We start from the raw sequence: 14044 nt of genomic DNA on the forward strand, positions 1-14044 counted from the left end.
TTGTTTGTCTTCCTTTTAGGTGAACAGGCTATGTAAGATCATGCACGCGAGCATAATAAATGCACAACACAGATTGTACTGCTTTAGCTATTCTTATGAGAACCAGCAAAGCTTTTTTTACCTAAGTCCATTTTGAGATACTCCTTAGAAACTTTGCCCTGCTTTGTCCAAAAAATATTTTGTGTGTTCATACTTTTTTTTTTTAATCTACATTTTCTCCTGTAGGGCAAGAGATCATACAAGAAGAGACAGAATGGTGGCTGAAAATAGGCTTTGAAGCCGTATTGAAAGAAGTAACTTCCTTCCTTTTATTTGTTTCTCAGCCCTCCTCAGAGCCATAGCACAGCGTATGTGTACTTCTGGAGGCAGGCAAAGCTAATACAGGATGCAACCCACTGCATTAAACCAACTCTTTCCATAACCCAGAGGGACTTGCTCATCGATGGCAGGTGATATCATGTATGCGGACGTGGCAATGCTACCCAGGGAAAGACGAGACGTTCCTTCTCGGACACCAGTTCCAGGTACAACATCTAATCAGCTGTTGGACGTACACTGTTTCCTCTCATGTGCTCTTTCACTCTTTCATTTTAAAAACTGTTACTGGATAATACTAGAAGAATGCTATGAAATGTTGCATGCAGAAGTCATGGGAAGGTAATGGTAGAAGAGATCCCCATGAGACCCAAATCAGAAAAGCTAATCTTCAGCTAGTATTGCTACAGAGTAGTGTCACAGTTCTGACCCCTTGTTTTAAGTAACAGAATGAGGAATAAAATATTGCTCAGTTTTGAATAATGGGCATAATATTCTTTCTTTTTTTCTTTACTTTTTTTTTTTTTAATTGTTTTTGTTTATATTAACAAAATGATCAAAAACCTGTTAGAATATACTCTACCAAATTGCTTCCTAGTCCAAAAATCAGACTGATACATTTTACGGTGTCTTCATGGAAAGGAGCAATAAATTAACTAGTAAATCAGAAAACTAGTGGCAGTTGAAGGTACCATCACTGTCACTGAAGGAAGTACTGAATGACTCCTGAAATCTTCCTGCTCTTCTACTTCATTTTTCCAGTAGCGATTTTCCTAGAACCACACTATCAATCAATGATCACTTCATGTATTTGTAACAAAAGACAAAAGATTAAGTCAATATTCAGGGTAAGGAGATTATTTACACCACTTTTTTAAAGAAACTAAATTTCCATTACTTGGAAAAAATGTAATCCATTCATGAAAAGATTTTGCCAAAATTCTGGATCACAGCTAATATGAAAGATGTCTTCTCATTATGAGCAAACAGAAGATGCTTGTGGTCAGAGCAAGGTCATACGTTCAGGCTTTCAATGTTCATTAGGATTTAATGTATTTAGTTACTTAAGGAAACTATATTGTGTAAGAAAACTATATTGTGTAATCTTTTTGGAAGATGTTGTTCTGTTTACAATGTAGATTGATAGTGGTGACAATGGTGCTCTGAATGCACTTAAGTGGCAGAAAAAACCCCTATTTTTTTGTATTCTTGCAAAACTGTTATCTAAAAAATAAAAATTAGTTCACTTTATCATATATCAAAAAGAAAACACTACCTTACACTGTATGTTATACATATTGTTGGTACTGCTGTAACATGTACAACACCACAGAGGATTCACCTAAAATTTTATCTTGTTTTTAAGGTATACAATTTATTTGCAAAGGGAACTAGGCATCAAATCTTGACTTGAAGACATCCAGAAATATCCCTTGATCACACTGTCTAAAGTAAAAGCTTGTATTTGAATAGGCCAGGCTTTAATTTCCAATGAAATTTCTCATTAATATCTAGATAGTTCTTGTTAAACCTTAGTCTAATAGATTTTAGCACTCAATATTTTCTTACATTAAATTGTTAGCCACAGTAGTCAAGTAAATTCTCAGTGTGCTTTTCCCTTTAAATCTCTTGCTTTAATTAACTTTTTGAAGAACTCTAATTATTTTTTGTGGATCTTTTTCTGTCCTTTCTCCAGTGTTTCCATCTGTTTAAGAATATGGTTACCAATGCTGCACTCAGTATTACAAGAAGTCTCAGTTATACAGCAACAAAAATCTCTTAAATAATCTTCATTGTTTATAACTCCCAGGATCATCTTCCCCCACCATTATATCAGGTTATACTCAAACAAATATTGTTTGACTGGGCATAAACTTACAGGTCTGTCATTATGACTGTCTTTATTTATTGTTTTGTTAACCATTCTGTTATTTTCAGATTTTATTAGCAATTACTTTTCTACTCACTTTCACACAAACGGAAAAAACAACAAACAGTATTAGGCAATATTGGACCTCATATCAGCTTAGAATATGGCAGAAATATCTCCCTGATGACAATGATTTCTCTGCCTTCTTTGTTAACATATACTACTATAGTTTTTATTGCTACTAAAATCAATAAGAACTTGAGCCATATTGTAATGCTTTAAAAATTCAAATTAACAATTTCAGTTGCTTGTTCCTTCCTTGAAGTTTTAACACTTTGACTGAAATTCACACATACTCATCCAGGTGGTGAGTGTTATTTTATTCCAAGAATTTCTCCAAAAACACAATACTTTTACCACAGGAAGAATGAGGGAAAACACTTTTTTTCCTCTACATAATTATTTCTGTAATTTTTAAAAAACTTGGTAGGAAATTTAAAAAAATATCCTGAAAGGTGACAGGCACCTTGAGCAATGTTCATGAAACAGACTTAAGCTCAGTGTAAGTATAGCAATGATTAGCATTTAGGTTCCTCAGTGCATAGCAAGCCCTCGCCAGGACGCCCTGCATTTCTTTACAGCTAACGGAGCAGAATCTGGGATCCACAAAATCCAGCATGGTGAGCTAGGAACTGCCTAAAGTAGCTGATAGGGTAGAGCAAGGACACTAGATCAGCCGTTTCTGGGAGTTAGATCGTTTCCTGCAAACTGGAAGGAGGTCTCTCCTACATGGGCTGGGCTCAAGGCTGCTTCGGGCAGGACACCTTCTACATACCAAACACACTTACAGCATGTCCCACTCATTATTGCACCCTGCATTAAGAGGTTTCAAGGCTTCCCTCAGTTTGGAGCAGGAATTCAAAGCCGATTCTCAAAGTGAGGGTCTCAGCTTCAAGCTGAACTACCTGTGGGACGCTCTGTGGCAAGCACCACAAGCTCTCCCTTTGGCACTACCCAGACTTTGTGACACATTGAAATGTCCGCTGGAGGATGCATCCCTCCCTTCACCAGATTTTATGCCAGTCTTGCTCTAGGCTAGGAATGCCTGACTATCTTGCAGAAAAAGTAGCAGTGTCAAGATTGGCATGAGGGAAAGCACTGAAGGGCTAAAACTCTCACTGCAGGGGAGGGAGAGTTGTGTTTAATCACCACTGCGAATTTGGCAGTTGAATGCTCTGAGGATGAGATTCCCAAATTTCAGGCAAGAGTTCAAACCACTAGGCTATGGGCAAGTGGAACATGCCCACCTCCTCCTGGCTGCATTTTGTGCAAGGATTCCATTTACTCGAGTAGATACCAAAAAACATGAGTGGGTGGCATAGCTAATTTGCCCCGTTCAAGTGTATCTGCTGTCAGGATTTGGTGCACATGAATGGTAAACATGCAGGGAACTGAACTTCTGCCAAGGTCTGGGGTAGCTGAGTAGGTGTTTTAAATATGTAAAATTTGGATTTTTTTTTTTTAGCTTTTCTTTACCCGTGAGAATGGGATTTGGTTTCATCAAATTATGCAGTTTCTTGGAGTTCTCACAAACACTGTTCTTATCTCAAAGTGTATCATTGTATTTTATGACGATAGAGAAAAAGAGATAAAAATCAATGGTGGCACAGTTGGAAAGAGTGTAAAATTTTACAGTCTAATAATAGGGAAAGCTCAGTCATTGAAAACTATTTGGGTAAAATTGATAGACTGGACAAAGTGTGTTAAACAATGTGTAACACAACATCACAATAAAAAATGTCTGTAGCTCTAAGTTTGGCAGGCTGTACTCATAAAGCGATTTAAATGAACTTGTTGTGATCCTGTTCCAACTGGAAAGTGAACAACATGTTGTTGCACAACCAGTTGGGACTCCAGCTGTCAGTCAGGTGCTCTGAATTACAAGATTCTTGAATGCTCTAGCAGGAGTTGAGGAAGAGTTATCAGGTGGTACTCTCTGTGCACATGCTTTGGTGGGATAGCAGGTGCTATTATGGTGCATGTACTCCAAAACGAATGTTCAAAAGTAGAAAAGTGTTCCAAAACTACAAGCAAGGATAAATAGAGCCTGAAAATGCATTTTCTAATGAAAGATTCAGCAAGTTTTAGCTTCCTAGTTTACTCAAGAATAATTAGCGAGTCACCTGATTATGGTTCATAAATGATTACATGCAAGATTTTTCCTCTAGGAAAACAAAACAAAACCACCACGAACACACCAAAATCCCCAACAAACAACAAAAAGCAACACCAAATAAAAAACAAGAAGAGTTCAACTCCATCATTGAACTAGCTTACAAGCAGTTGTAGGCTGCCATTAGTTTGACCCTTAGCTTCTTGTTCCCCTACTGATCCTCCTTGGTCCCTCCAGGTCCTGACCATCTTATTATCCACCCTCTGCTGGACCCTCTCCATCTTCCCCCAGACCCCCCTGAATGGGATGGCCCACATCTGGACATAATGTTCCAGGTGTGGCTGCAGCAGCAGCATGTGGAGCAGCACAGAAACTTCCAGTGCTCTCCTAATGCAGCCCTGCTGGCGGCTTGCATGAGCTGTGATGGTGATAAGGAGTCACCACGGGCTCATTCAACCTGGTGTCCAGCTCAGTGACTGTAAGCCTAAATCTTTGTAGTGAGTGACCTGACAGAAGCACTCTCTATCTGCACATTCGCCAAGCAGAAGCTTCGAGTAAGTAGAGCTGCCTTTCTGCACTTGACAATTTGCATATAGAAATTAAATGAAATTTCAGTTTTAGTAAGTGACACAGATCTCCACTGACTACCAGGGCTCCTTGTTGCTAAACTAGGTAGGGGTGTGAAAGAGTCCAGCAAAGTTAAGGTTACGTGTTATTTTAAAACCACTTGCTGATTTCTGAGGACTTCACATTCAAATTGTCATATGCCAATACACGCTGTAATAGAAGTAATTATGTTTTAAAAATATTCAGCTGCATGGATAATATTTTTTCATACAGTCTGAGAGGTGTTCTTTAAAGGAATAGATCTACATTTGAGAAAGAAAATATTTAGTAATAGTACCAGAGTTTCTAAAGTATGTATTTGAGAAATGTCTCCATTTATAAGGCTAGTGTATTTAAAAGTCCTGGCTCTTCTTCTTTGGAAAATATTTACATTCTAAGAACAAAAACATTTATGAGCACTTCTTTTTGAGAACAGTTAGTTATCTATGCAATTAAATATAATTTACAAATTTTCTGTAGTTCATTGAACTAATAAATTGCGATAAAGCAAGCATCGAAGTGTATTAGGTCATGTTCTCTAATGCATAGAACATCTTAGCTGTATGAATAAAACTTATTTGCCAATCAGTTGCTCAGTATTTTTCTTACTGTAAAACCTTTCCACACTTCAACAATTCGCATATCAAATGCAACCTTATTTTAGCATTAGGCTCTCTTCTTCTTCCAAGTTCTTCCTTGATCAGTGAAATTCAATGCAACACAAATGGCTTACTTCTTTCTAAAAGCCTCAGTGATCATGAAATAAGGCACAGAAGCTTATTCTTGATTCAGACTGAAAAAGTCTCACCATTTATGGAAAGAAGATCAGCCTACCAAAGTTCCAAATATTTTCTAGCCAGTAGCTCTACAAAATATCCAGCTAAAACAAAATTGAAAATGTGATCAGAAAGAATCCATGTGCATCTAACTGAAACCACGCTATTTTAATGGCTTTGTTGTTGTTGTTGTTTTGACAACGCGCAACTGTAACGGATGTCTTCAACAATCAGGTCTCTTCCTCTGCTGTTACAGGCACCACATGAATGCCCCAAGGAATCACCTCGCTGCAGAAGCATTTCTCTAAGTGGCAGTTTTCCCTTCGGGGGTCTCCTTGTTTCACAAAGCACTCACGGCTCTGGTGCCCCTTAAGCCCCTATGATATTCCCTGAGATGGCTTAGTACCAAATGGGACGCTTCCATGGGATAGTACCCAGGTCTTACCCATCCTTCAGTCTGTCTGTCTGCCTCCTGGTCCAGCAACACAGGACTCAAGTAGTTCGAACAAAGATTATGGAGGAGGCTCTTAGTTACTTCCTGACAGCAGCAGTCATCTTCTTGCCTGTTGCTTCTCTCTCTCAAAAAAAAGCTGAACTAGCAGCTCTGGAAACACATGCCCCTTTTATAGAGACGCAGTGTTCTATGTAATTCTTTATTGTTTCTCCGCTTAATGGCTTGCACAACCACAAATGTCAGCATTTCCCTACTCCTTACAGGAAACACGATCACATACGCTGAGCTGTGCATGAAGCCGAAACCCAGAGGGACCAGCAGATCAGAGACTTCAGCTTCTGGTAGTGTGCTATTTTGTTTGGTTCTTGGTTACTAATTATAGATTTAGTGTTTCCTATTACCCAACAGTAAAACCTGTTATCAAGAGTCTCTATGTACAATCTCTCAATAAAGAATGGATTTATCTTTTTTTTTTTTCTGTGTTCTCAGATTATATACTTTCCTTGTAAAAATAATATTGAAAGAGATTTTTTTAAATATTTTTTTTAAGTACCTTTGTGCCCTACATTGAAAAATTAGCAAAGGAAATAAATTTCCACATTTTTTTAAGGAATCTTCCTGTAAGTGTTTCTGCAGAAACAGTCACAGAGACACATTTGGCTTTGGAAGTAGTGTAATAGCCACCTCTCTATGTGCAGCTAGTGTACTGATGATTGCCACCTTCTCTGTGCTGAAGGACACATGCCAAACAAGGTCAGGCCCACAGAACTCTATGAGCTGTAAGGGAACATTACAAAATACATCCAAGGCAACTGGAGAATGAGGAAGTTGCTCATCTCATGCAGGCAAGGTCAGGAAAAGAGCAGTTATGAAAGTGCAACTCTGTGGCTTGTGGAAAGGGCACTTTGAACCCAAATTTCCTTGAGCCCTGCCTGTACCTGAGTGTTGCACTCCCACAAGCTGCTGAATGGCAAACGGCTGGAGAGGTGCTTGGTCAGAGGTGCTTCACTGTGCTGTGGTGTCAGTATGGGATTTTTTTCCTTTTGTGTGCATTCAGGTAAGTTAGATTTTGGCCATGTGACAGGCAGGTTAACCCAGGAGCGTGTGACCACAGAAGAGGAACATACCACAGGCCATCCCTGACACTTTCCCTTTTCTCTGCAGTTTCTTGCAGGGTGTGGGTGAGTAGGTGGGAGGAGGCAACGCTTGAAAATATTAGCTCAATAGAGAAAGAGAGGATTCATAAAGGAATGATTAATTGAAAATCACTTGCCCTATCTGACAAAATGATTTCACTTTCATATATGGAAAGTGGATGAGAATTTTTAATAGGCAAGATGTTCCTGCCTACTTCAAACAGCAGACTGATTTTAGACAGATTATTTCTCTGTTGTTGCCGTGTAAGAAACTGGCGTATGTAAAAGCAGGGTTAATTTTAATATTGTAAAAACCTGAAGCTGCTCTTCCTCCCACCTCTCTCCAGGCTGCCAACATGGGTGCTCAGCCTGGTTCTACGTGGCGCTGGTCCTGGGAGTCCTTGTGCTCGTTCTGTTGGGCATCACAGCTGTGCTCACCAAGCAATGTGAGTAGATCCTGGCATCTGCCTCATCTCTTCGTTGTAGAGATGGTTAACCCTCACAAGTAGAGTGATGCCAAAAGAAAAATTCCCTTAGTGTTGCATTAGAGGTGTCAAGTTATACACAAATACAGGAAAATAAATGTAGTGCTCCAAAGAGAACATTTGCTACCTGTCATTTAACATATTTAGTGCAGATGAAGGGGAGTTGCTGGAGTTTACCTTGTCATCAGTGATGCTGAAAGGCTTTAGACGCATATTTCAAGTCATTATGACGATCAAAACATTTGGCCTTCCTATCCATGATGCTACTTTGAATTTCACTTGCTTTGTAGGTTTGAACAAATAAAATAAAAATCAGAGTTCAGATGATTTAATTTCATCAGACTTCCCTGGTACTAGTAATACCATAACCCACAGCATGATCCAGTTGTATAAGAACTGTTCCAGAGAAGATAGTCACAGAATCATTCCCTAAGAGGAAATAGTCTTGAAAAACTTCAGAAAAAACATGTACAACCCAACTCTCCCTAAAATCTCACCAAAATATTGCGTATTCTTTATGTATTCAGTTATCAAAAATGACAAACTTATTTTCTTTTCCTGTACGGTTCAGAGTATTCAGCAGCTACACACTTTGCCAGACAGTTATTGAGTATGCTCATAACTGAATGTGTATACCCCCTGATGTATACACACACATATATATATCCTCATATTCACAGTATAGCACTGGATACAACGACTGCATTACCTTGACCCTGTTGTTAGCCATAATCTCTCCCTTTTCTTTCTTCTTCTTTTTTTTTTTTTTTTCCATTCAAGTTTTGAAGGGCAGTGCAAGAAAATCAGAAAGTTTGTCCCAGTATGGTCTAAATAGCACTGGCAATCACATTTCTTCAGAGAAGACTGTCTTGGGGGTGCTCCTGAAATGGCTCATGGAGGAACTGTGTGAAGATGGACAGGGTGAGGAAAGTTAGTCCTTTCACAACATAGTGGACATGCTGTGTGCACTCTTTCGGTTGTCTCCATTTCCATTTCTGTGACACCCTGCAGTTTATGGGAACTCACTGGTACCAGCCAGAGACCATGATGTTCCTGCATAGAAATTATGACAGGACCTAACCTAACATTTTAGTGATGACAGTTTTGGTGTTCTTTTGGCACAAATAGTTTCCAGTACTTTCTTTATATTTCTTTCTGCCAGGAGTTGCTGTCAGAAATGCCATATATTGTAGATCATCCCCTTGTCTTGGAGAATACTTCCATACAATAATTGCTCACAAAGAGTGGGAGGGAATGTAGCTTTCCTATGCGTTTGCAAGGATCAGGCAAAGGACCCTAGTCTTTTTATAATGGATCTATTATTTGTTGGCAAGTACTAATGCTTTTCTAGGGATTGATTGCAATGCTGTTACTTTGAAATATTAGAAGAATCCAAGACAGAAAAGGCAGGGCATGTTCTTCCCAGATGCTCTGGGTGAAATGGGAAGTAGGCTTGGGAATAGCAGGGTTCCCCTTATTTAACACAGTTCCTTCTCCAGCTCCACAGACGTAATTTGAATGTCATTTAAGTAGCTGTGCTTTCCAGTTACATCATGTATTAAATCTACACACTCCACATCATGTCACATCACACAGTGTTTTCTCACGTGAACTGCATGTGGGAGGAGGAAAAATGTCTCCACAGCCCTCTGGGTCATTCTGGTGCTCTCCACAAGGCAGGTGCCTGGAGAGGTGGGAAGCCCAAGGATGTGCAGCAGGAGTGTCGAAGTGCAAGGGAGTAGGAAGCTGAGAAGTGGCACTGGAGCCTTCAAACCTCTCTCAATACCCAGCGAATATGTGCCAGGAGGTGGGGAATGCTACAGGGGAACTGGAACAAGTCACAGTAGGAGCTAAGAATTCCCTTTCTACCCACAGGAACAACATGTGAGCTATGTCCTCCAGGATGGCAACTACACAGGGGAAGATGTTACTACTTCTCCGAAGAGGCTGTAAGCTGGGATGACAGCCAGAGAAACTGTCTGGCCAGAAAATCACAGCTCCTTGTCATTGAAGATGAAATTGAGATGGTGAGTCTTGCAGCAGCCCTAAAACTGTGCAACAGGCATCTGCCTTAATCAAACATATCACCACATGAACATGGCCCATATGTCCCGAGTACATGCAGGCAAGCAAGAGCCCTATCAAGTGTAGAGCATCTGACTCTATGGACTTTGGAGAGGGTCAACAGAGCAGTCCTGAAGAGATGCAAGTGTGGAAGCCACAGTAGTTTTGATTGGGAACAGGAAATGCTGGGGACTTTCCATGTATTTCCATTACTTGGCTCAGGGAGGAGAAGTGTGATTCAAATGCTAAATGGAAATTCAAACAGAGAAACCTCACTCTCATTTTTGTTTGGGAAAATGAATAGCAAGGTATCGCTGAATGGCTCTTCTGAGAAACTCATACTTCCCTAAGGAATGGGTCTTTTACCTTAAAGACCAGGCTTTGCAACCTGGCTCATTAGAGTGAGGAGCTTCAGTGAGGATTTTTTTGATAGCTGACAGGAAGCTATTTAGACTGAGCACCAGCCTTAATCAAAATTCTGTGGTGGGTCACATGTACACGGGCTGTTGTAATGGGCTGTTTTGCCACGGCTGGATCCCTGCCCTTTCTCTCCATGTGAGAGACTACATGAAAAGCTGTGCATGAAATGGGAAAGTGACCTGAGCACAGCAGAAAGGCTCTGCTGTTGGGTAACATGCTTCTACTTGTTCCACAGGAATTCATAGACAATAAGGAGAAAGATACCAAATATATCTGGATTGGGTTGAAGACTCAAGCCACAAAGAAACAGAGGAGTTCAGCTGAAGATCCCAGAGCAAAAGAAAACAGGTGATGATTTGTGGGGGGATGTGTTTTCAGCAAAAGCTAAGGTGTGGTACTCCACATGTAAATAAAACTCTGAATCAAGCTGATTTCCCAAAGCACAGATCTAGTCCTGAAGCCTCAGGCACCTATTCAGGGTCTATTTCATGGCTAGTTCCAGGTTAACTGCTTCCTGCTGGACACCTTTGGAAACAGGTTTGTTTTCTGCCTTCAAGACCAACCACAGTCACAGTCCATGTGTATAATAATGCACTTCTCCCATTGAAAGCACTGTCAACACACTCTCTAAGTGTACAGACCATGTATACAACCTCTGTTGAATGTGATGCCTTTTGCATAGTGTGGGTGCTGGGATCCACACAGCAAAGCAGCCCTTCCCCTCCCTTTCACCATTACAGTTCAGCACCATGGCTGCACATGGAAGTTTTCTCATGCTTCTTACGCTAATGTTCATGAGCATCGATCCCTCAGCAGACTCTGTGCATGGCTGTTGATGAACTGTGCTTCACTGAGTTACCAAATGGGCATCACCCAAACCCCTCACTCCAGATATTATCAACATTTTTATCCAGTACTGAGTTTAAAGCTGACAAGTCCTTGCATTCCTTTTGTTGTCTCACCAGGATAGCTACAAATACAATAGAGACTGACAAGAGCTGTGCTGTTTACAGAAGAAAAAACATAATCCAAGAAGATAACTGCCGGACTTTAAAGAAGTGGATCTGTAAGAAGAATGCAACTTTGTTGGTGCTCTGAGTCAAATTGTCAGGCAACAGGCAGAGCTTTTTGTCAGAAGACGCATTTTACCAATAAAACAACATGTGATGTAAATAGTTTTATGAGACTTACACAGAAATTTACATTTCATTGTTCTGGGCTCCCTAAGACTTCACCTGATGCAAACAGGGAACTCAGAAGTTACCATGTGTCAGTGTGAAGGTCATGCAACAGGACTGCAACTCAGCACATGTGGACTTGGGGGTGCTGAGCCTTCCCACGGACATGAAGATAAGCACTGTGCACAAAACTGTGATGGGCAGAAAAGATGCCACCTGCAGGGGCTGAGGAGCATGTTTGGAGCCCACTGCTGTTGTACATATCCCTGAAGCACTGCTGCTGAGCTGAAGGAACTTTTTATTTGAGTTTTGTTATTTTAGTGTCTTCTGAAGTTTGTGGGTTTTTTCCTTACAGTCTTATTGCAACTACAGAGGCCACTTGAGGGCTGTTAAAAATATGTTATGAGACAGTGTCTTACACTTACTCAGAGCTAACCTGCATGGCTGCTGGTTATGCAGATACCAGAGCAAGCATGAAGTGACTCATAACACTTGTCTCCCATCTTCTTCTGTTGCTGAAACTTAGGATATAAAAGAAACCTCTTAGCTAAGGAAGGGGCTTGGACTGTAAGACAAAATTGTATTGCAAGGAAATGAAGATGATAGCCTGCCTTTCCACCTCTTTTTGTCCCTTCACTTTGCAGATTCTTTAATGTGGAACCATAGGTGCTGCCTGAAAGGTATGATGACAAGGTACTGAAACTAATGCCTGTGATATTACTCTCTGTATGCACTCTGTAAATACATTATTTGGGCATTCAAATATCATGTAAACACACAATTTCTGGATCTAGAATACAAAAATGCTAAGAGCAGTCTGAGTTAGTGCCTTTATTAGATTCATATATTTAAAAAAAACCGAAGAAATGCAATGATTTTTAAGAAACCAGACACGCCATTTGTTTAGACTTAAAACCACCTTAGTCTAATAAAGACAGGAACTCCTCTAGACCTGTAGCTAGCATGTGTCGTTCAAATCAGTGACCAAAGCAAAGCAAATGTTTGCATCATTGTTGAGCTATTTCCAGTTGACTTGTGTCGCAAAAGTGAGGAAAGCAAGTAATGTGTAAACAGGGAAATTAAAAAAAATAACCTAGGTGACAAGGGAAGTGAAGACATAATAAAAATGTTTTCCTCCTGTTTGCAAATCACATACCTCCTCTTGGGTATTGCCAGGCCTGTGAATGTTCTAATAGGCCTTAAGGGTCCTCACCAGCCTCTGCTCCTGAGACTCACTGGGGTCTTCAGCTTCTGCCTGAGCTCTGTCAGAGAGGTGTCTGCCTCCAGCCTCATCCCATCTCCTGGATGGGACATCTGAGTCCTACCTACAAGACAGGTCAGAAAATTCAACTGATAACTGAAATAACTTTTTATTGCAGTAAAGTTTCAAACACCTCTGACGCAAAAGTGGGTACTCAAAAAGCTCAAAAGTTAGTCCCCTTGCTGAACTTCGAATCTCTAGTCTCGTATTCTCAGACTGGGGGGCAAAGCATCGGAGGCACTCTCACACCTACATACTGCTGTCCTGCAAAGGTGTAAAATGCACTTCTCTATGCTTACAGACAGGGTTGCTCAAGTAAATTTTCATTTTAAGCACCACAATTCGATTTCAGGCAGAACCTCTTCACGTGAGATCTTGGTGCAAAGTGCCACAGCTTTAACATGCACATGACTGCAGCTGTGGAACAAAACGTTCACGAGCAATATGGTAACACCAAGCAACAGCCCTCCACCTACGGACTCTGATGGCTAACACCTCACTTAATCATGGACAGAGAGCAATGCCAGGAAGGTAGTACATGTTTCTAAGTGAAAGTTGTAAAGGCGTAGAGAACTTCCGCAGAAAGAGACACCAACCACGTGATGAAGCCTGCTGCATTACACAGACACAGCACAGTGGCTCTTCAGAAGGACTCTGGGCCAACAGACTAAAAAGTGAACCATGCCTTCATTGTGTCTGACTTCCTTTCAAATGAAAAAACAACACAGATTTACCCTACAAAATGCAGCATCAGCAGCTAAAGCCTTGCTGGAAAGACTGCTGTTATTCTCATGCTAAAAAACAACAAAAAAATCCCCCAAACTCAGTGCAGCACATGTGTGGGGAAGAGAACTGATTTGTTTATTCTTCACAGAGGAGCAAAGGCAAGAAGAGTCTGAAATAAATAATATGTATTATAGATCTAGACAGATAGGTGCCTCTATATTTTTTATATACAGATATATTCCCCACTGAGAAAATGCAACTTCAGGGTACTTAAAGCATACTGTTATCCATGCATTGGAGACAACTGCTGAATTGCTGTTTTTAAGGCAGAGGTTTCTTGAGCCATGCTGAATTTAACAACTCAAACTCCTGAGCTGGCTTCTCTGAAATTGGTTATGGTGTTTAAGTTTCAACAATGTTCATGAAACACACAATATCTGAGCATTCTCACTATTACTAATGCAATTAAACAAGTTTTTGCAGTGCCTTACTGAAGCTCTTACCTACATTTTAAGCAGTCATTAAATCTTGAGTAATTTCACCAGTTCAAAAAAATAAACAAAAATTTGCCATTGAAGCA

General features: G+C 40.3%; 1 protein-coding gene across 1 annotated transcript; it reads left to right on the plus strand.

Moving 5' to 3' along the window:
* Nucleotides 1–333: 333 nt before the first annotated feature.
* LOC102088885 (killer cell lectin-like receptor subfamily F member 1) lies at nucleotides 334–12520 on the plus strand. Its single transcript, XM_013369468.3, has 7 exons — nucleotides 334–524; nucleotides 6458–6535; nucleotides 7678–7776; nucleotides 8596–8736; nucleotides 9691–9842; nucleotides 10535–10647; nucleotides 11265–12520. The coding sequence occupies exons 1-7, from the start codon at nucleotides 443–445 to the stop codon at nucleotides 11395–11397; spliced, it is 798 nt and encodes a 265-aa protein (XP_013224922.2). The 5' UTR covers nucleotides 334–442; the 3' UTR covers nucleotides 11398–12520.
* The last annotated feature ends 1524 nt before the right edge of the window (nucleotides 12521–14044 follow it).

Source organism: Columba livia, chromosome 1, assembly GCF_036013475.1.
Source record: "Columba livia isolate bColLiv1 breed racing homer chromosome 1, bColLiv1.pat.W.v2, whole genome shotgun sequence".
NCBI classification, from domain to species: Eukaryota; Metazoa; Chordata; class Aves; order Columbiformes; family Columbidae; genus Columba; species Columba livia.